The 23025-nt window shown below is 54.1% G+C and overlaps 1 protein-coding gene across 1 annotated transcript; it reads right to left on the bottom strand.

Annotated features, from left to right (window-relative positions):
* Positions 1–10712: 10712 nt before the first annotated feature.
* Positions 10713–22722, bottom strand: LOC119102856 (uncharacterized). Its single transcript, XM_037226308.1, has 6 exons — positions 22541–22722; positions 15655–15811; positions 14333–14440; positions 13126–13237; positions 11698–11866; positions 10713–11139 (listed from the first exon to the last, which is right to left on the bottom strand). The coding sequence occupies exons 1-6, from the start codon at positions 22543–22545 to the stop codon at positions 10713–10715; spliced, it is 978 nt and encodes a 325-aa protein (XP_037082203.1). The 5' UTR covers positions 22546–22722.
* Between the last annotated feature and the right edge of the window lie 303 nt (positions 22723–23025).

The following is a 23025-nucleotide window of genomic DNA, read 5'->3' as shown; positions in this document are numbered from 1 at the left end:
CGTGTACGTTACGAATTATGACGGCACCGCAAACATGTTCACAAATATACTCTGACCTCATTCGATTAGGTCAGCATAATCGGCGGGCTTGGCCGTCTGTGCTTTGCGCGGCACTTAGCACAGTACGGTGCATGGGGTGTTACGACACAGGAGCTCGAATGATTGATTATTTTGCATCTGCTTTGAAAGCGTCTGCCCAGATAAAGGAATTTCCGGTACTTAACGCGCCACTGCTTTTAAAGGCTTGTTTTCCCAACTTTGATCAATAAATGTTATATCTTGGCTCAACCTTGTTCATGTCCGTCAAGTAGGCCTTTAATTCGTATTCAAATTCAGCGTCGAGCTCAGATATCCACAGATTCCCTCATCGGCCAACCTCGTTGAGTTATCCACAAATATGCAATCGTGTGTTCTGTATGCCACCAAGGTTAACCTGTATAGCTCAAAGATCAAATTTTGGGTACCCTGGCATTAATTCCTTCGAAACCCAAAGAAATGAATGTTGGATTAATGCACGTGATGTCCACTTTCGTCATGCCTGACAATGCTTTTAAAGGTCCATATCCATGTGCATGAGAACATGCTCCAAAAAGCGACGATATAGCAGTCATTAAGGTGCCGCATTTTCGATTTTTTATCGCCTAAAATCTGTAAACGTTGAAGGATAGTTTGCATGCGATGTTTTTGCACCATTGCTATGTAATAGAAGTTTAAGTAGCATTGCAAGTTGAATGTACTGAGCTGGATATTGAGGCGTTGCTCATAATGTTTTGGTTTTGGCTTTGACGCGACGCGACCGACCCTTTTGGCTACATTGTCGGATGCGGCCTCACAGTTGTGCTCGCACGAATTATGAACACCGCGATGTCAGAAGCGTTCAAGGCTGTTGCCGTCGCGGCCGAGCTGAGCAATGTGAAGCTAAGTATCAGATAACCTGTCGAACACACTTTAACTCCGAATCTGATCGTCGATTTTCCACATCAGCCTTTGCTGCGGCATTGTATCGGCTGCGGTGGAGTGCTCCGCCCAGGTCACCGCTCTCCGAGCGATCTCACTGCCGACCGGCTGTCTGGCGCGACACAGGCAGCCAATGCATCTCGAGCCCCAGCCCCCCGCCGCGAGCTTCAGTATCGGCACCTGGAAAGTAGTAATCTTGAAAGTGGTACCCAAATCTTAAACTTGTTTGAAACACTGTTTTATGTTACCGTTTTAGGTAAGAGGCCACCTGAAAATTCGACATTTCCCCCCTTGCGCTATATTCAGACCGGTTTGACTCGACCATTTGTCGGGCGCTCAAGCTGAAAGTCTCACCTCACCGCCCGCCTGCTGCACGATTGCCAGTCGCTGAACTTTCTCCGTGACATCCGCATTGCTTGGAAACCCCATCCGCCCTTCAACCCCAGGCCAGCGCGCCGAACTCCGCACTTGAAACACCGTCAAAACCCACATCTGCCCGGCCGGGGTCTGAACGCCGTCAAAACCCACATCTGCCAGGCCGGGGTGTGAACACTGTCAAAACCCACATCTGCCGGGCCGGGATCTGAACACCGTCAAAACCCACATCTCCCAGGCCGGGGTCTGAACACCGTCAAAACCCACATCTGCCAGGCCGGGGTCTGAACTCCGTCAAAACCCACATCTGCCAGTGCGGGATCTGAACATTGTCAAAACCCACATCTGCCAGGCCGGGATCTGAACACCGTCAAAACCCACATCTGCCAGGCCGGGATCTGAACACTGTCAAAACCCCACATCTGCCAGGCCGGGATCTGAACACTATCAAAACCCACATCTGCCAGGCGGAGGTCCGAACACTGTCAAAACCCACATCTGCCAGGCCGGAGTGCCAACACTGTTAAAACCCAGGCCTGCGAAAACCTAGTTTGGGACCGGAACTGTCCACGGTTTTGCATGTAACGTGCGAACATGTGGATCGCCACCTCCAGAGCTCGGGAACATGACCTGAGGTCTTCAGCTCGGAGACGATTTAAGAACTGTGATGTGACGGCTGTGCGTGCGCGAATGTGGGCAGCTGGACTCCAGCGCACCGCGGAGCGGCGGTTTGTACGCGCTTAGTCGGTTGTGACGTGTCTCTCCTTCAGCTTGAAAGCGACACACCGAATGCGATGTGTGATGCTGGGGTGTTTCGTATTCAGTATACAAATGCAGCGCATCACCATTCGGCCTGTCAGCGCATTCATCCGGAACGCCGCAGGAAATAGCCGCCGTGTGCTGTGTTTTCCATTCCCGTGTAACATGTTGGTTGATTACGTGTATTCTTCATTAAATTAGCGCCAAATAGACACCTTCTGGACTCAGTCTAGACAGGACGGAGTCTGACCTGAATAGTGGTAAGGGCAGAGGCCAATGAAGGACGTTGGACTTGGCCGGTTAGAATGCATGCCTTGTAAGAGGGATGAGGAATGGTCTTCATGCCAAGTCAAGGCGCCAATTAGCAGGTTTGAGATCATCAACGTGTCGTGGAATCAGCTGAATCACAGATGCTTGCGTGATGTAGTTGTTTTATTTCTTATTGCGCTACGGGTTTTCAGCACAAAGCGGTTGTACGCAGTTCATCTCAGCTAGTTGTGTGATGCATGTTTCTGCCCATTTTTTAGGATTTTCACAGTGATCCCTTATTGTCGTCCTATACGCAGTGGTGTCAGCCATCCATTGAGTCAATTTGACACCTTGACGTAAAAGTGCTTTCGTGTGCGATGTTTAGTAAGGCCATTGGCGGGTCTTGTGGGATCCCCAGCCTGTTTTCTGCATAACTTGTTTTCTGGGAAGCCTCTTGCAAATGGCCCATAAAAGGGCAGCATCAGGCCTTTCTTTTTTGCAAGCTCGTTTCATCAGCTGGCTTGCGTTGAGAGCGCATGCAACTCGCTTATACCTTAAGCGTTGCAGTAAGCCACCGCGGCTATTTATGCCGTCGTATGGGCTCAACACGGGGTGGTTGGTGGCATTAACATACCTGCGTGGGCCGCTGTATATATATATATATATATATATATATATATATATATATGTATACATATGTTTGTGTAAAGAAGGAAATGCATTGACAGCGATTGCGTGCTAGCGTTAACGCGCGCTCGGATGAGGGTCAAATTGACCCTCCCCCCTAAGGTTTTTCCAGAATGGCTTCCGAACGGCACGGCGTAGCCGCGCCAAATTTTGCATGGCTATAGACAATCAATCAAATAGCGGATCGTTTGGCATAACAAATTTTGATGCACCTTGTAGGGTCGCTGGCCTATAGCAGGTCAAAGTCAGGCTATGGTTTCAGCGGTCATTTTTTAGGGAATCGTTCATTCTGATGCAACAACGGAGTGTTAGACGAAGACACACATCTCTGGGATGCTTTCGTAGGCAACAAAAATACTGAATGAGCAAACGACGTTGACCCAAGGTCAGGTGTGAAGGTAAGACCAAGGTCAAAACCAACCTGTTTTATTGCTCTAGGGCTTGCTGTATGGGATGACTCCTGGTGCTCATTTCGAATTCATTGATAGCAGGAAACGCATTACACATCTTCCATGGCCTTCTCAGAGGTCAGAATAGGTCCGTGACTTAAAAGGACTCAGGTCAACATTTTGTTTTTAGAAACATATTGTGTAGCGTTATGTTTGTCGCTTATCCAAGTGCAAAACTCAGAGCAGTCTTGTATGATTTTGGTCACCATGACCTTCAAGAGGTCGAACAAGGTCACTGACCTTAAATGAGCATGTGACCTTTTGCTTAGAAACGGTTATCTAGGTTCTGGGGGCACTTGGAGACCAACCTGGAATTGGACCTTGTTTGACTTCATTTGACCCGAAGACCATGACCTAGGAACCTCAAAATTTGACCCAAGTGAGTTCACGTACAGATCAGCACACCCTGTGAATTTGGTATCTCTAGCTCCCTTAGTTTCCGAGATCTCAGGGGAGGGGGTAAATTTACCCCCAGCCCCACCCGGGCGGAGGGTATCCTGCCGGCCACCCTGGCGCGCGTTAATGAAGGATTGACCATGACGAGACGAGCTGTCAACGTGCGTGACTTCGAGTAAGAAACTTGCAAGTCGAGTTTCTGGTGTTGGCGCTGCTTCTTTGTTTAAAAATCGTGGCGCACGTCATCCCGCTCTTAAAAAGATATGCCGCATAGTTTGGAGGGTTGTTTTGGGACCCGAGTCCTTGCTTAGGCATAGTCCGTTGTGCCGACCGCCAACCCTACCAGAAGGCACATTCTAGTCCAACGGACGATATGAGTTCAAAGTTCTTGTGCTGGGTTAGCTACACTTCAGTTTACCAGGAGGTTCTGCCAAACATCGGTACGCTGCTAAGCAACTATAATATTGGACTATTATTAGCCGAAACAACTGGAAACCGAAGCCCTTCTGATATCAGTCTCAACGGGCGATTTGGTCGAAATCTTGAGCGTGTCGTATAAGGCTGTGACGCGGTCTCATGGCCAGTTGTCTTCATGAGGCGTCGGCTCAGTCGTCTTTAAGGATCGTTGGCGAGTACGACAGACACATTAGCGATCGGGGACTAAAGTGCTAGGTGCTGTTTGGTTTTTGTGGATGACTTTTCCATTCGGAATGGGTTGATGTTTGAAGCAAGAATTTTGTTAGCTATTAGGTGGCACTCAAAGAATCAGATATGATGATGGTAACACGCTTGGCTTCATGAACAAAATTCATAAAACACTGTGCAGAATCTTGGGGAAAAACACCCGCGCCGAAAACAAGTTCAAGGGCAATGTTTGAAGTACACAGACAGTCGTTACCGCACAACTTACTGCCCATGATAACCTATGCGTCGAAGTTCAGACCCCGCTTCGGATTCGAATCAACCTTTTGGGGTTTGCTTAAAGCTGCATTTAGCAGCAGCGATCTCGTAGCAGCTGTCCTGGTGCGGATATCGTCCAGCACGTCCGCCCTGTCGTAAAGCGTTCGTATGTGTCGTAGCGTGCTCTTAGTGGGGATATCCCGCAAGTGGAGCAATGTGGCTGGGAGTTGAAAGCTTCAGGTGAATCCGGACTTGAGACTGCCTGTGCGTTGGCATTGCTCACAGGGGGACTCGGCGTTGCCACAGCTCGCACGAACTGGGCGACCGAGTGTTGGCTAACCGTGAGTCATTGACCGGTGGCTCTTGTGTAATGACTTATTAAGGGCAGCGATTTTCTCTCGCTCGTTGCACGAGGTAAGATTAATAGAGCGTCAGGCAACTTTCTACGTCCGAGTGGTTGGTTCTCTGCAGCCGGACTTGCCGCGGTCTTCACGCGGGCTCAGCTGACGCCGCAGGATTCAGCCTTTTTACCAAGTGCAGGCAACGCTAGCGCAGCCCATTAGCTGACACATCAGCGTCACAAATACACCGCGACCAAGCCACGTTTTGCTGTGACGAACCTGTCGTAATGGCTCGCACGGAGTTTCACAGGCGAGCGGAGGAACGGCGATGGCAGCACGAAGTCAGAGACGTCGTATATAACGTGATTTGTTTGGGGTTGATGAGCCGGCCATTTCAGCTTGCGGAGAGACTCAGTCCGTGCAAGCCTGCCAGCCGTGTCGTTCGCCTGGGACGCCTGAGATACAATGGCGTGATTATGCACTAGATCAGCACGTCCCGGTGATCCATGATGGCTTCTGGCCGGTCGGCCTCCTCGTGCTGCACAAGAAAGATGGGGCGGGCGTCAGCAAACCTAGCGCGGAGCGTGTTTCATTACGTCTGTGGCTTCAGAAGTGCGCGTGGACACCTGAAAACGAGACCGCGAGTAGCCGTAGGAGTCTTAAAAACTGGAAGATTGTCGGAAAACGCTCCCCTTCTCAACATTGGTACCGTCCGTCCCAAATTAGACCGTGGTGGTCAGGTTATGTTGTTTGCCAGTTCGGTTTCCCAGGTCCCGAAACCCTAAGCGACCTGCATTACAGCAAATATAAATCATGTCGTTGTTGAATTTAATGCCGAGGAACGACGGACTAGAGTAAGCTCCACAGACGCTCGAAAACATGCCGTAGTTGACAATATGTCGTGAAAATACGCCTGAAGCCGGTTTTACCACGACTTGGCTTGCTCTCGTGCCGCTGCAAGCCAGACAGATGCGACAGCGGGTAGAACATCTCCCGGTAGCATCAGCTCCGGTAGTGATCTCGGGCTGCAGCAGCCCGTGGTAGGCGGCAGTAATGTGGCGACCCAAAGAGGCCGTATGCGAGGTCCCAGCCGTGCGGTCGGTACCTCAAATGCCAGTTAGAGAGCACTCCGCGCCAGTCGAGGCCCCTGAGTCGATGAGCGCCTCTATGTTGGTCAGGTACGAACTGTACCAAACACTCGGTGACGTGTTGATCCCAACTGGATTGTTCCTTTCACAAGCAGGGATAAAACTGGGGCCCGCGAGTCATTGATCGGGACTCCTGAGTTGATGAGAAACCCCTGTGTCTGCTAGGAGACCACAATGCTTAACAGAGAGTTCTATAACTGGCCGAGTAAGCTAAGAGTGTCTGAAGCCGACCAGAGGCAGTGCTCGAGAGGGCCAAAGAGGGCCCCAAGGGGCCTTCGGGACCGACGACCAAGGGCCCGATTGAAATGCTGAACGGCCCGAGTGTTCTGAAGGGCCCGAGTGTTCTGAAGGGCTCGAGGGTCCTGGAGGGCTGACTGCAGGTCGCATTAAGGACCGCGCCCGTAGGGTCGTGACCTGAAATGACAGTCAGAGGACCTCTCACTCTGATCGGAGACCCTGGGACAATACCGGCCCCTATTTCGGGCAGAGAGCACAAGTACCGAACAATCGGCTTCGTGTCCGTCTGAGCCCTGTGGGCCCATTTGCTGAGCAGGACTAAGGCCGGCGCCCGCGATTTGCATTGGTCAGGGCCACTGCAGCAATGACGGTCCTGTGTCAGTCAGGGAGCCTAACAGGAGTCCTGTGTCGGTAGGGGGTCCTGATTCGGTCAGGGAACATTTACTAAACAGGGCAGGAACGGGACCCCGATTACCGGAGGGCCTCTTGGGTTGGTCGGCCCTCTGACGATAAAAGGTAAGATGAGGATTTATGATGCGAGTCCACAATGGAACAACGAAAGAACCATTTGTCAGTCAATAATGCCCCAGTCGATGTACCGAACAGGTGGGAGGGGGGGAGGGGGGCTCCCCATTAAAGCCAAACCCCCGTTAAAGGGGGCGTCCCACTTTTTTGCTTTTCACTTATTACTACATCAGGCGCGTACGATTTGATCGGTAATACCAGTCTTCTCGAGATCCCTCTGAATAGCTCATAATTTAGATTTGAAGAACCCCACCCCGCGGGAGAAATCTCATTTGACTCCGTGCTCACCACTATGAAAGTGATACATTTTATTTGCCCTGCTTTCTCCAGCGTGTGTGTTCTGTAATGCTTGCAACACACTAATGTGTCAAAACGTTCGTGCAATAGATGCTACGATAGCTTGGAACACTGTTAAGACAAAAGGATGTGCGGGCATGAAGCCATTATTCCGCGAATTCAGCAAAGCATTTTGCTATGACTCTGATTTCTTCCTTATGACGTTTACCACAGTGGAAAAAAGAGTGACAGCTGGTAGGCACCTCGCGCTGGGGCGGAATACCCCTTCGGCTTTTGGCCGAGAACGATAATGTACCCCAAGGTATTCCATCTACGGAGCTCCTTGCGCGGAAAAAGGCGTTGAGTCTCAGCGTTCATTGGCATGGATCGAAATGAAGTCGAGAATGCAGTAATGAAAAAGGGCAACCGTGTTTGCCATAGAACGTCCATCCTTTTGCAGAATCGACTGGTGAATAAATTACATGACAAGTTTGAGCAAGAACGGCGAGGGCTGGAGTTGCAGTTTCCGTAAAACCAAATGGCGTAGGTCGCTGCAGACGATACCAATCGGCGGGCGCCGGGTGCACAAGGACAACCACCGTGAAAAACGCCTCCGAAAGTCCTGAAATAACTTTGTGTAATTCAAAACTAGGCTGACGTGTATATTTCTCCTTTGTGATTTCGAGGATGTCCTCTGAACTGAACAGAACAGAACAGAACAGAACATGACTGCTTACCCGGCACGAAAAATAGGGCTTCTACCATTGCTCATATCAGTTCCACCACCAGATTCTCGCACCAGTTTGCGGTACGGTGAACGCTATTCCGTCCTGAACATCAGTCTAAAAATCGCTCACCAAAAAATCGCTAAAAACGCTTGCAGAGTACAATGTCGGTGTAGAACCCTCACAAAACTCTGGCACAGCTTCTTAGTTCTATCGGTTTAAAGAGTCCATTGAACCATTGTAAATTTAACCGGTTTCCTTTAGTTTATGGACTTCAAAATACATCGCTATTGTCCGGCAGTTGTGGCTTCTGTTCCAGTAAGAAGTGAAATAAAGCCTTCCCCCTCGAACCTAAGTGGCTTTTCCATTGATTTTTTAATGGGGAAGGGAGAGGCCTTTCACGATCAGGGGCCCCTTGTCAGCTCTGTCCCCCTCCCCCCCCCCCTATCACGGCTCTGCCTGCACCCCTAGTCAGTAGTGCCGACTCCAGTGCCGTCAGTCATGTAACTCACGCACACTCACACGCGCACGCACCATTCAGTCGTCTACGCCGAAGGCCGGGCACCGGCGGATTACGTGCCACCTACCTACTTTCTACTGAAAGCCTGAGATGTTCGCCGACGGTCGATAACGTCACCAGTATGCCGCTGAGCGGTGAGTGACAGGCTTTCGCGCGGCGCCTCATCATTTATTCAAACGTTAGTCGTTGGAAGGCTCTTGCACAGCAGTGTCATACGAACATCTTACCCCGACGACATAAAATCACACTTTCATGGTTCAGCCAAGTGGTAAAACCGGACCCGCTGGGCAAGTTGGCTGTGTAGCTATTCATACAAAACGCAATCTGCAAAACAAGCTAATACTCGCGTGACCGTCCTTCGGAACCGGGCCGCAGTCGGTCCACAGCGGACCCGCTCCCGATACATAGCACGATACGGCACTGAGCTACGCACGGTCACCGGCTGCAGGATGGCGATACACAGCCTTGCACACGCCGACGGGACGGATCGGCCTATAGGAAGCGATTTTGGAGCCATATGCATATAAGACGTTGTGTTACGTTTTCCCTCTGTTTCTCTTTCGGTTCTGTTTCGTCCCGTTTTTTTCCAGGAGGGTGGCCTGTGCGCTGTAGTATGCAATCAGGATTATGTTTTGTGCCCCCATTCCGTTAACAGACGACCTGGAGGACCCGCCAGAATGGCACACCATGAATGGAGCGGGAGGGGAGGGGGAGGGGGTAATGCTATCACTGCTCCACAATAACGCTGGTGCCGGGCAATTTTCAGAGACAATGCTGGGATAATTTCTTAAATGCTGAGTCGCATTAACCAAAGGTACATAAGCTCAAGGTCAAACAAGGCCGCGCGCCGAAATATGACGGTGGGGAAGCGCACCCGAAAAGGCACAGTATTAGACATCAACAGGTTTAGACGGCAAAAATTGTCCGTTGGCGGCGTAGCGTATGAAACATGAGTAATGCCGCATCATTATAACGTAAATGCTGCACTTGACACGAACAAGGAGGGCACGCGGACATTCAACGACGATCCGGTCACAACTCTGAAGTCGCAGACGCGTGGAACGTCCCCGGCGATGGCTGCGATGACGCCCCCCCCCCCCCCCCCCCCCCCGGACCGGCCGGCAAACGAAGGCGCCCGCTTCTGGCCGACGATAACCACATGGCGCGGCCGAATCCGAACCGGGCGCCAGCGACAGGTCCGGGCGGCAACACAGCCTCTTTCTAGAGCTTCGTCGGGAAGACGCATCTCTGGACGGCCGTGAACCTCCGTTCGACGGCAGCTGTGCTGTGTCGTGCCGCGAGGGCTTGCTCGGCGCTGTGGTCCGATGGCCGGTGGGTGCCCGCGCGGGGGAGGCGTGGGATGACTTGCCAAGCTATATCTGAAAACAGTTGCTGGCCGAATGCTTTACGGTTTGCTTGACGCCTCGTTCCCTTGTTGGAAATGCACAAAAAGTCGTTTACTAGTAAAGTTTAGTTTGCGGTACATTTTGCGTAAACAGGGCGGTCGGTCAGATTTTGCCATCTCCTCCCTCGCCCCCTCCCAGAACGCACATCAATCAGCCTTGTTGGCGAATCATGAGTTCAGAGCAACGCACACCGGTACATGCTGATATAAAAAGCGTGCTACATGTAGCCTTCGGCAGTGGTGGGTGGAATTGGAGAGATTCCTTTCCACTGATGGCCACTCTTTTTAACAGGGAGCTGCCCCCCGTCCACTACATCCTCGACCATTCAGTGACGACACGGCACACAGAGGCGCCCCGCGGCGACCTGCTGCCGTTACTCCGCTGCCGCCGCTGCCGCGCACGAGGACGGCAGCGCGCCCCTCCGTCCCGCTCCATGTTCTCCCCTCCGACGCACGGGGGCCGCCGGGCACGGCGGACGTCACGAGACCACCGTGCCTCAAGGAGATTCTTTGCCCATCAGGTCACTGCCCTGACCCCGCCACCGCGCACAGGCCGAGCGCCTCCGGGCGGTGCCATCGCCTGACGCCTGGTCCGCGAAGCTGACGACTCTCGGGTGCGTGTGGCCGTGGAGGCGGGCATTACGGTCAACGCACTGGACCGGCTCTGTGGGCTCTGCTGGCGTCGTGACGGCGGCCGACCGACCGGCCGGTTTGGAAGCTCGTGTGACACGGGGCCCGGACTGGGAGCGCCGCTGAGGCTCCTCTATATCTCGCTCTCGGAGGGCCAGCGCCGGCCGGCCATGGCCTGGTTCAGCTGGGCGGTGAACTCCTTGGAGACGCGCAAGGGGCCTCCCCTGTTCAGCGACGGATCGGACGGCCCAGCCTGGAACAGGTCGTCGTACTGCGGCGGCTGGAACATGGCCGACGATGAAGGTCCGTGCGGCTCACCGTACGCGTGGTGCGCCGGACCGGGCGGCGGCGGCGCGGTCGGCCGCTGGTACGGGGGACCCGGCGGGCGCCACGTGCCGGCTGCCCTCTGGTCCGGGTCGAAGCCGGGCGCGTCGGGCATCTTCGGCATCGGCGGCGGCGGTGCCTTGCGCACGGAGCGCATGCGCCGCGGCGGCTGCAGCTCCACCACGGGCTCCTCCGACGGCTCGCTGGAGGGCTGACCCGACCGCGACCGAGGCTTCCTGTAATGCCATCAGATGAGTAAGACCGGGGCGGCTGTGGTCGCGGACCTCGTAACAAGTGATTGGGACAGTTCCACACGACACACGCACGCCTGCACACCCAACGGCACGTAACTTCGCAACTGTTGTTCATTTACATATGTGCATACTACGGTATGGCATAAATGCCACATGCTGCATGTCAGAGGGGTGGTAACACAGTTGAAACGCTCGGAAGAAGTCACCGACCTCACACGGCATGAACCGCCATCAAACCGAGGGCCATCTCCTGTATTTTCATCGCAGCCGTGTTCCCCACAACCACAGTCCTGCCGCTCTCCGGCTGCTTTAATCCGTGTCCCTCGCTACTCGCCCCGCTACCTGGCCGCTTTAATCCGTGTCCACCGCTACTCGCCCCGCTACCTGGCCGCTTTGATCCGTGTCCATCGCTACTCGCCCCGCTACCTGGCAGCTTTGATGCGCGTCCGTCGTTACACGCCCCGCTTTCTGGCAGCTTTGATTACTGTCCATCGCTACTCGCGCCGTCGAGCTGGGATTTCCGCAGCGCCGTCGACTCACCCGAGGATGGGCACCATGTACTTGGGCGCCTTGCGCGTGCGGAAGCAGTCGCAGTCGCAGATGAACTCCATGGCGCTGAGGCAGGCGTCGCTGTAGCAGAGGTTGCCGCAGCGGCTGGTGGGCTGGCCGGACAGGTTCTGGTTGGACGGCAGTTCGTTCCCATGCTCGTCTGTCAACGGGCGACACCGTCACAGGCCGGCTGGAGAGGCCCCGAGAGGCGCGAGCTGCGACTCGACCGCGTGGGACGGCCGCTCGCTAGAGTCTGACGCCGCGCAGGATTGCAGCCAGCTCCAGGTTGGGCACCAACACATTGGTGAAGTCTACGTTGATCGATTGTAAGATTCGAGTACTCCGTTGGCTGATAAGGAAAAAAACTTTTTACGCTTTCAATGTGCTTCATTTCGCTTTTATGAAGCCTTACGTGAAATCATCAAACATCGTATAATTCGATAGCAATGTGACCAAACGGCTGGTTTCCCCGAATTTTCGACACGCATCGGGCATGGTCTTGTCAGAGTGCGGATGCCTGAGTCCTCGGTCGAAACAACCCACATCACCGGGGCCGAGTCCGAATCCATCAGGTCTGCTGCAAATGAGTCCTTTTTCCCACGACCTTGAACCGAAAACGGATTCCGGGTTTCTTTATTTCGCCGCGTGTGAGTGCGGGTGGGCCTCTCAACAGCACCTATCGTCTCAAGATAGAGCTGAGTTGGCACTTCGCCGTCTTTGCCTCCAGGTGATACAATAATTGTAATGCCATTACTGGCTGCGAATAGGGCATTGCGGTTTTGGGTGGCTAAAAGTGTCGGTGCATGGAAGTAGGTATCAGGTACCATGGTAATAAAGTCAATCGTATTATGCTTTCAAGGAGTATTTTTATCAAAATAAGACGGCGTTTCACAATTCAGTCAACTGACTGATGCGTGGTCTGACTGACGACCTAGGTGATCAAAGAAATGTCATAATTAATGGAGACCGCGTTCTGTCTCGGCTGAACCATGTCGAGTCCTGATTTCTTTTGGTTTAAGTCTGGATCACAGTCTCAGGTTTGTAGAATGTTTTAAGTCCCGAGTACGTTGGAACCTAGCCAATGTTCACGTGGGTTCGAGTCCCTGACTTTTTCCACTGACGCCCGGAACTGACTACGATACATCTGTAGAATGAACCGATTCACGTGAGTCCGAGTCCAAGATGCGCGTGAACCCGAAATAGATTCGGCTTCCGGCCAGTCTCAGACTCGTGCGTAGTGTCCGTGGCTGGTCGATAGGTCGCTGGTGTCCGAGTCTGAAGACTCCAGGTCCTCAGAGTTTGGGCCAAGTCCACCGAAACGTAGCACGGCATAGGTCAGCTGGATACGGGGATTGAACCCGAATCGGAGCACTCGCGTTATAGGCGCGTTCGTCTTACAGCCCTCGGGTCAGTGGTTACCGAGTCTTTTGGTTGAGTGCTTCTGGCAGCAAACGCAGAACATCCGGGTGCATGAGTCGTAGTGGTTCTTCATGCCACAGTGAGAGAATGCCGCCCGAGTCTTTGCAAGAATCTGCAATTGGCAAACAAGCGCACGGTTCATCAGTCATAATTTCCGGACAGTGGGGTAACCTGGCGCAACCTACACAGTTCGAGAAAGGGCTCAAATTGAAAGGAGAACAAAATGGCTTCAGATCACACGTCGGTGCGTGGCTGCGCACCGACGGTGCGCAGTACGCGTGGTGCGCCGGACCAGACGCCACCGCCGCCACCGTGTGGTCGGCGGTGGCGTCGGTGCGTCGGTGCGTGGCCGCGGGCTGTTGGCAAGCAATGTTTACGCACTACTTCCATCCAGAATGGTGGCACAGGGCGTTCGTCACACGAGAGCACCGAAACCACACCAACTGATACAGCACTGCGCGCAGTCCCCCACATCTCGGGCCCACGCTAGCAGCCATGTGCCGTCGGGCGGCCGCGGGCATCACACCAACGCTGGCAGCCATGTGCCGTCGGGCGGCCGCGGGCATCACACCAACGCTGGCAGCCATGTGCCGTCGGGCGGCCGCGGGCGTCACACCAACGTTGGCAGCCATGTGCCGTCGGGCGGCCGCGGGCGTCACACCGACGCTGGCAGCCATGTGCCGTCGGGCGGCCGCGGGCGTCACACCGACGCTGGCAGCCATGTGCCGTCGGGCGGCCGCGGGCGTCACGCCGACGCGGGCATCCATGTGCCGTCGGGCGGCCGCGGGCATCACACCAACGCTGGCAGCCATGTGCCGTCGGGCGGCCGCGGGCGTCACGCCGACGCGGGCATCCATGTGCCGTCGGGCGGCCGCGGGCGTCACACCGACGCTGGCAGCCATATGTCACCAGGCGGCCGCGGGCGTCACACCAACGCTGGCAGCCATGTGCCGTCGGGCGGCCGCGGGCGTCACACCAACGCTGGCATCCATGTGCCGTCGGGCGGCCGCGGGCGTCACACCGACGCTGGCAGCCATATGTCACCAGGCGGCCGCGGGCGTCACACCAACGCTGGCAGCCATGTGCCGTCGGGCGGCCGCGGGCATCACACCGACGCTGGCAGCTAGCGCGTGTGCTGCTGCGCCGGTCTTCGGGCCGCCCTCGCTGTGTCCGGCGTGGCATGCTGCGCAGCTCGCCCCCAGCTCACCTGGGGCTTGAACCGCCTGTACACGAAGATGAGGATGGCCAGCAGCGCGCAGACGGCCAGGATGATGCCGATAGTCGCGCCGACCTGCCGCGTGGTCTCGGCCGAGGCCTGCGCCAGACGGCGTGCCGTCAGGCTGGAGGGCGGACGCTCCCCACGCCACAGGGGTAACCGGCCGTCTCGGCGCCGTACACTCCCCCCCCCCCCAACCAACACCGTCACGTGCAGCTTTCGGACATTTCCGAGCAAATCGCGGTGCTTATATTCAGGCTAGCGATCCCCTGCCTAGAAAACAGCCTAACAGCCGGGTCATGCCTATTCAAAATCCAGTTTTCATGCTATTTGGCCAACCTTATTGCGATATGTTTTAAAAGTAATTAGCAGTTTTCCAGTTAAACGTCTCTATCATTTCCCTCGTCATATTGTACACTATGCGTGTATGCGGGAAGGGGGGTCAAATCTGGATACAAAAGTCGCATCATTAGAGAGGATCGTAGCGCCGCGACGCCTGCGCCGCTCCCCACGTGCCGTCAGCACCGACACAGGCCACATCCTGGGTCAGCCCGCCACCCTGACGAGCAAGGCTCGGTCATTCCTCACATGCATTCAAATCAACCAGCGTGCAACAGCCCCCCAAAAGCAGCTCATGGGGGCAAACTTACTCGCCAACAAGATCTGCGTCGCCGCAGAACCACTCCATAAATGTCGCTCACCGACATATCGTGCACAGCTGGGCAACCACAAATCGGACATTTTACCCGCAAAACAATGACTCGACACTTAAAGCCGTAGCTTTGAGAGCGGAGTCCTTGCTGAGCATGACGTACGCAAAGACCCTGACCCAGGTGCGCAGCCAAGGGAGACGGGCGGGGGCAGCCCCCTCTCCGACACACATTTTCTTGTTTTCATCAAAGATAGCTCCAGAACAATCCCAAGATCGTGATAAGTGCTCATCAAGCCTCCCACCCCACCCCCACGCCCCACCCCTACCCTCAGACAATCCTGGCTGCGTCCCTGCCCTGATTCCACCAGTGGGACAATCACAATTCAATGAATAAGTTTTATCACAAGACTAACGTTCCATGCCATTTCATACCACTGCCGCCTCATGCCAATCTCATTGCCCCCCCACACACACAACTGTCTTCGCTGACAAGCCACACGAAGATAACTTTTGTAACGCAAACTCACTCGTCTGCCACACAGTGGTCATCACGTGGTGAAAGGAGCGCAGCTACGGTATACGTGACATCCACCGTAAGGCGTAACATTAACGAGCTATTACGCCGTACCATTAGTGATCGCGGTCGGTGTCTGGCACTCACCTCCTTTTCAAGCTCGCCGGCTTTCTTGCAGAAGAAGTACTTGGCACGGACGACGTACTTATCCACCAGGCCCGAGCAGAGGCATTGGAAGTAGGGCAGCGTGGTGTTGACGTGCAACTCGCCGCACGTGCTCAGCGCCGCCGAAATGTTGGAGAACCTGGGACAATGGCTTCACTGTCAAATTGGGTGGAGGGGCAAACACGGGCACGTTGACGGTGAGCTGAGGGGCCGCCGAAAGCTCGGTCGGTGAGCTGAGGGGTCGCCGAAAGCTCGGTCGGTGGGCTGAGGGGCCGCCGAAAGCTCGGTCGGTGAGCTGAGGGGCCGCCGAAAGCTCGGTCGGTGGGCTGAGGGGCCGCCGAAAGCTCGGTCGGTGAGCTGAGGGGCCGCCGAAAGCTCGGTCGGTGAGCTGAGGGGCCGCCGAAAGCTCGGTCGGTGGGCTGAGGGGCCGCCGAAAGCTCGGTCGGTGGGCTGAGGGGCCGCCGAAAGCTCGGTCGGTGAGCTGAGGGACAGCTGAGGGCTCGGTTCGTGGGCTGAGGGGTCGGTGGGGACTCGGTCGGTGGGCTGAGGGACAGCTGAGGGCTCAGTCCGTGGGCTGGGGGGCCGGTGGGGACTCGGTCGGTGGGCTGAGGGACAGCTGAGGGCTCAGTCCGTGGGCTGGGGGGTCCGTGAGGGCTCGGTCGCCGTGATGGACCGCCGGCGAGCGTGGCCAGCACGCTCTGTTCACATGTTTTGGGAGTTGAAGAGTGGGAGTAGTGAGAGGTAGTCGGATGGAAACGAATGGGGAGAGGGGGAGATAGTAACAGATGGGGATGATATTCAGGGAGCGGGAGCGAGGAATGGAAAGACGGAGGTTGACATGAAGATGGAGATGTAGATGGAGGAAGTCCGAACAATAGTTCAGAACATCTGGTGACGCCATGAAACACGCCCATCTGGCATTTTCATTTATGTTCCGGGGAGGGGGGGGGGGGGTAAACCTTTGTCACAAGATCACAAGTCTCAAGGCCAATTTTATTAAGGAAGGGTTCCGCATCTGAAGATATTGAAGGAAGCATCAGATATGATGGAATAAGCCCAATTAAAACTCTTGATATCCTTTCAGGTGGAAAGACTGATCTAGGCAAAAACATTTCCCTATGTAGTATATGTGCTCCCAAATGCGTCAAAGTCTGATTGCGTCATGGAACGTTTGTATGACAACACTAATTGGTAATTCTTCAATCTCCCGCGAGATGGCAAGACGGGGTTGAAGTTTTCGCCGAGCCACATAGCGTTATAAGCTTACTTTTTGCCCCTTTCTCATGGTGTGCTTACTGATTTATCCCTGGCTAAGGTGTTAAATTGTACTCACGCACCCAGTTTACGCTATTCTTAAGTTGCTCGATTGGAAGTCTTGTTTTCTAATAACTAGAAAGAATGCATAACTTCTTGTATTATAAAGCACAAAGCGTAATTGGTGTCAGAGCACCCGAACCTCTTATCCTCTTCCTTGCTTTATCCTGAATCCTCGTGACGCCCTGCTTATTCGGGGCAGGTTGTATGCGTCATCCACAGGTGGGCCGAGCCCGACATTAATGTTTTGCTCAGCCTTGGACGCCGCATTGCTGGTAGAACGGCAGGATTCGAACTGCGTCATTACGGCGTCGTGGGTGCCTGGGTAACCTCGGGACAGCCCGCACATTTTCGCGGGCGTGTAACTCAGAAACCAGGAGGTTTTAGGTCTAAGAGGACGGGGCTACAAGCTGCATGGAATTATCTTCAAAATGGCTACTTCATTTCGAACCCCCATACAAATATGGAACACCCCCTTTAAACGAAAAGGATATGTGAAGCATGTATGGTCAACATTTGTCTTTACCATCACGTCGTCCAAGAGAGCACCCATTGTGCCAGTTGATGGGATGGGTGTAGTTGATTGCATTTTCCATTAAGTGCTGCTCCGCCGCATATTTTCAGAACTCGCAAAAATCAGCTGTCTTAGCGAAAATCCTCGTGACGGGGCGCTGACTTAAACGTTTTACTTTTGGTTTTCTTAGAACAAATGGCAAATTCTGATGGATCACGAAACGATTGTTGGATCCCAACTTTTTCCCGAGCGCTCGAATAATTAGCATTCTTACGCCTTGTTTTCAGCTGAAACGTTATCAGCAAAAGCTACACCGCATTGAACGTACAGCTAAAAGCTGCTCACCTTCCACTGTACCCGCGCTAGGCCCAAATTTTGCGCGATTAATGCAGCGTAACAAGAAAACGCTCTCGAAAACAACAGCATCAGGAAAGTCTTATTGCTCAACATTCGTACATATCTTAGTCAACTTTTCTTGTACCTCTTATCCCCTTACGGAGACTGGGTCCGCCAACAGTCTTCTTATAGGCCTACCAATCCCAATCCATCCAGCCCTGTGGAATGAGTTGTACAGTATATGTGAGCCTGAGGTGGCCAACCCACAGCATTTTATGCAGGCTGCGAAATGAATATCAGAACATGGCATGTGGAGTTTAGCAGCAGGTGAGAATATATTCCATTCAAGCCAAAAACAAGGAGGAAAATTTCGCAACCATATATGTTCTCAGTGCGTCAGATCTTCCGTTCCTCTCTGAGGCAGTTTTTTTTAAAGGGAGTGTTCCGCACTTGGATGGGGATTTGAACTGAAATAGCCACCCGGAAGATCATCGGTGCAATTCAAAGCCCTGCGCTTCTTGAAACTCAAAATCCTTCGGGCTACACGCTCACGAAAATGTGCAAATTATTTTGGGGCGGACTTTTTCAAAGTTTCCGAAGACATCTATGACGTCACATCAACGCTATTTTCTCGGCCTACCCATGGATAACGCATGCAGCCTGCCCCGGACAAGCGGGGCGTCGCAGGGATTCAGGGGAAAGCAAGGAAAAGGATAAAGGGGTCGGATGCTCTGACACGAATTACGTTTTGTGCGACATAACGCAAGAAATACATTCGTCCTAGTTATTACAGAAATAAGACCTGTGATCGAATAACTTAAAAATAGCGTTGTAACCGAATATGTGAATACAAGTATACACCTTAAAATCACGGATAGATAATATGCAAGAGCACCACGAGAAAAGGCCAAAGCACGAGCAGCCAGCGATATTTGATTCAGCACACATCTTGCACCGCCATGGTTCACCTCTCGAAAGGTGGAAGAACTACAGGTGAGTGCGGTCATACAGACGTTCCATGACGCAATCAAACTGTAGCACATTGAGCATATTAATCAAGTAGAAAAAACTGTGTTGTCTAGAGCAGTTTTCCACTTAAAGGTATACCAATAGTTATAAGTGAGCTCATTTTATCACATCTGAAGGTTGCTTCAATATCCTGAAATGCAGAGCATTCACTTTCAACTACCGCCACCAGACCATCACGCGCTGGGACAGCTGTTCCCGTACGCACCATGTCGGTTGCGTCGCTGAGTGGTCGTCCCCGCCCTTCCGGTGAGCTCCCCCCCCCCCCCCGCCATGTGCGCTACCGGCCAGCCGGTCTGTTTACAGTGCGCCGGGCAGGCGCGGTTGACGACCTTGGGACGGCTCCTCTGTGAGCTCGGCTGAGACCCCGCCTCCCGCTGAATGTCCTGCTGACCGGAGAGACGCAGAGGCACCGACGCTGTTCTGCTGGTGGAAGAGACCCATACCGGACACTGTTCTGCTGATAGAAAAGACGCAGACGGCCGCAGCCTATACATGGTGATGGAGGAGACGCAGACGACCGCAGATTCTGCTCTGCTCATTGGGTGACATAGATGGTCTCCGACTCCATTCCGGTGACAGGAGAGAGGCAAACTGCTGATGGCTCCAGTTCGTTGACGGCAGCAACACCGATGGCCACTGATCCCGCTTTTGAGACTGAAGAAACGCACGCAGCCACAGACTATCCTGCCCACCTCTGGTCTCCCATCCGGCTCGCGAGAGAGTTAAGAAGGGGATGGCGCGGGCGGTTTTACCATCTTCCGCTGCTGTCGCAGGTATTTGATGAAAAAGAAAATCTCAGAAGTGCAGACATGAGCAGTACGGTTTGTTTATACGGCAGGCTACGTTTTTTGCAACAAAATGCTGAAACTCAAACAAAATCGGCAAGCACGTACGAACAGCGAGAATGCCCTTCTGGCTCAAGATTTGTGCTAGCAAGCTGCATTAGTGGCCTTAGCATTTTCACGTTCTTAGTCTTAACATTTTGTTTTAGTGTGAGTGTGAGCAAAGGTTGCTCGAACAAGATGGTCTATATCCTTTTCTGCAGCCACTTCGCGCGGGTTCATTGAAGCGGTAAGGTGGTACAATACCCGCAACCCCTGTACCCATGGAGGCAGTCCTTTGTTGACCTGGCCACGACGATGCCGGTCAGTCCAGAGAACAAAACAAGCGCGTCGCCGGCGGGCGGGCCAAAGAGTCGGATTGTGGGATTGCTGCCGCTCGCTGGCGGCGAACTAAAATAAAGCAACTTTCCCGGGCCCACAGTAGGAAAGGTACCCTGACGCAACTCCTGACGCCACGCAAGCGTGGCTGCATCGTAGGCGCTAACTGTAGGCTGTAGGAACTGCAGTGACGCCGTAACCTGTGACGTCATCGGTCTAACTCGGGGACAGCGTTTGGCAGTGGGAATTGGGACCCGGACCCCACTTACCTCAAATCGTATACCCCATAGCTGCCAGCCATCTTGTCTGTATTTGGGAGGCACTGCCCCTGACGATGTGCCGCTGACTATCCTTGTCAATGACACTGTTCCCGCTTGTGACGGGGAACGAGCCCAATGTGCACAAAGTACGGATAGCGCTGCTGCGAGCGCGCCTCCCCGCACTCCCGCGTGCCGCTCCAAACGCCACCTCGGCGGACCTGTTCTTGCACCACTCAGAGTACAGTCTCTGACACTGGAACCGGCCCGCTTTGTCTGCGTGCGGGCCGCTGGTGACATGCCGTCGGCGGAGAGACGCGTACTGCGGCTCGTCCATACTCAACCTGCTGGAATGAGCCGGGTGGCGAACGTGCATTTCGCATGCCCCCTTCTCATTCCGCGCATCGGATGCAGGAACGTTGTTTTTGTGCCTCATGTCCTGTCAGTGCGGACTGGTAACATAGCCGTGGCGCAGCGTCAGCGTGTGAGCTTTGTGTGCGTGGTGCAGACCTGACCGTTCTGACAACCCCAATAAGCTCTCGTACAGCGATCGAACCCGCTAATTAGCACTGAAACTGTAACGGTTCTACTTCCACACATGGTCTGCCTCGTCGCAGTGACGTTTCGAGACTGTACGGTTCCGGCAGCTCGCGTTTGCCGCACCCCATTCGCGGCACGGGCGGCGTGGAGGGCGGACTGCGAAGGGCATCGACCATAGTTCACTGCGCGGCCGATAGATGTCGCCACGCACCGGTAGCTGTGCGAGAGCACGGCGACAGTCAAATACCAAATGCTGTTGACCTGTGCGGCAGCGCCGGAGTTGGTGGCGTGGCCGAGCGGGTTAACTGCCGCGGAGTGAGCCCGGCCATCATGCAGTGGCCTGGCGGGACGCTGGCTGGCCGCCCAGATCAGTACACTGGCCTCCGTTGTACATTAGTAGGAATGATATGCTGTTGACAAAATGTGTGTAGGGGAAGATACAATTTAAGCAATGCTCCAGGTGACCAAACATTTCTTATGTGTGGCTAACGGTAAGCTGTATCCAGGCAGGGGCATTTCCTTGTGCAAGGTGCATTCCAGAAGTAAGTTGTAGTACTTCGTATGATTCTGTGCGACAATTTTTCTTCCGGTTATAGTACAGCGGAATACTTTAAAAACAGTATGGAAGCAATTTAAATGACCATAGGTTGAACGTGTTCTCTGGGCACATAGAAGATCTCAGCGCTGTGCCTAGCCTCGTCTGAGAGATACAGCTGTATTTCGGAGGTATTTTTGTCAAACTGCCCACAATTTGGTTTTCATTTCGACACTGGTTTGCATGTGGGACGCTTCGAATTATGGCGGTGACACCTGTGCTGAGTCAAAGCAGGTGGGTGCAGAAGCTCGAGGCGGGCGGGGTCAGTGCGCGAGGCCCCTAACGCTCCGAGAGACCCGCAGCGCAGACTGACCCCTCCCACCTCACCGAGGTGGAGGCTGTGATAATGGAGGTAACGCCTGTGCCGAGTCAAAGCAGGTGGGTGCAGAAGCTCGGGGCGGGCAGGGTCAGTGCGCGAGGCTCCTAACGCTCCGAGAGACCCGCGGCGCAGACTGACCCCTCCCACGTGACCGAGGTGGAAGCTGTGGTGATGGAGGATCGTCGTATGGCAATCGGCCAGATGACTCAGAGTCTTGGTATGGCGAACAAGTCCACGAAAACAGTCCACCGCGAGCGAAAAGCGAAAACAGCAAAACGGTCCGTTTCATTCGTCATCACCTGAAGACGACCAATCTTGCCTCAAGGCGGGTGGCAAACCAGCTGACGCATCACCACAAGGAGGAAGAGCTCAAGTTGGCACAGGAGCATCTACAATGTCACCAAGCGGAAGGAAATCCGCTTGTGGAGCACTGGATAGGGCTGGGAAGAGGGTTAATTGTCCTTTGCGGTGTTCCAGCAAGTCTGAATCGCTGGAAAATATCTGGCTGACGCTGCTGGGAGGCGAGCAGCACAGACACCATGGACACGGCCTTTACCAATCCCTGCCAGAGACATTTACCCAGCAATCAGAACATTCCTGCACAGCACATGGCAGTGCTACTGTGATGATCCGGCGAGCAATAAACACAAGGCCACGCAACCTGAGATGGGTCTGTGGCCATCTTTCTGCTGCAAAGGAAGAAGGGAAGACGTGATTTCTTGCAGATGCGTGGTGACATTTCACATGCGCCTCACGGTCCCTGTTGCGCTCTGCAAGGAGGCCTCTGCGTGGATGGGCGCTTACCTCATAGTAAATCACGTGCTCTCCGCTTGTCCTCAGTTTGCAAGGGACTGGATACGACGCTTTGGATGTCCTGCTCCGTGTTGGACGCCCTGGGTGACAGTTGCGGCTTTCTGGAATCAAAACAGCCGTTCTCGTTTCTAGCAGACGTTGAGTTTAATGTGATGTACCCACCTCGCGAAGGACGTAAGCACATCGTTGTGGGCGCAGAATGGCCTGATCACTCAGCGCGCTCCCTAAACACCAATAACTTCCTTTCTCCAACGCCCACGTTGTTCCACTTCTACCGCAAACAGAGGCTTGGCTAACAGCCTGTTTACGTCTGGTGCCGAGGCGGATGTCGGGCCCGTCCGGCTGCGTGCGGAGGGCGGGAACCGCGACCGCCGCGTGCTGCGGTCGGACGCCCCGGTGTTAACCTTCCATAACTACGTTTTAAGAACGAGCACACGCATGCTCGATGCTGTTGTTCGTTTCTTTGGGAGCTGGAT

This window comes from Pollicipes pollicipes, unplaced genomic scaffold, assembly GCF_011947565.3.
Source record: "Pollicipes pollicipes isolate AB1234 unplaced genomic scaffold, Ppol_2.1 Scaffold_5724;HRSCAF=6776_pilon_pilon_pilon, whole genome shotgun sequence".
Taxonomy (NCBI): Eukaryota; Metazoa; Arthropoda; class Thecostraca; order Pollicipedomorpha; family Pollicipedidae; genus Pollicipes; species Pollicipes pollicipes.
This window is presented reverse-complemented; position numbering and strand designations above follow the sequence as displayed.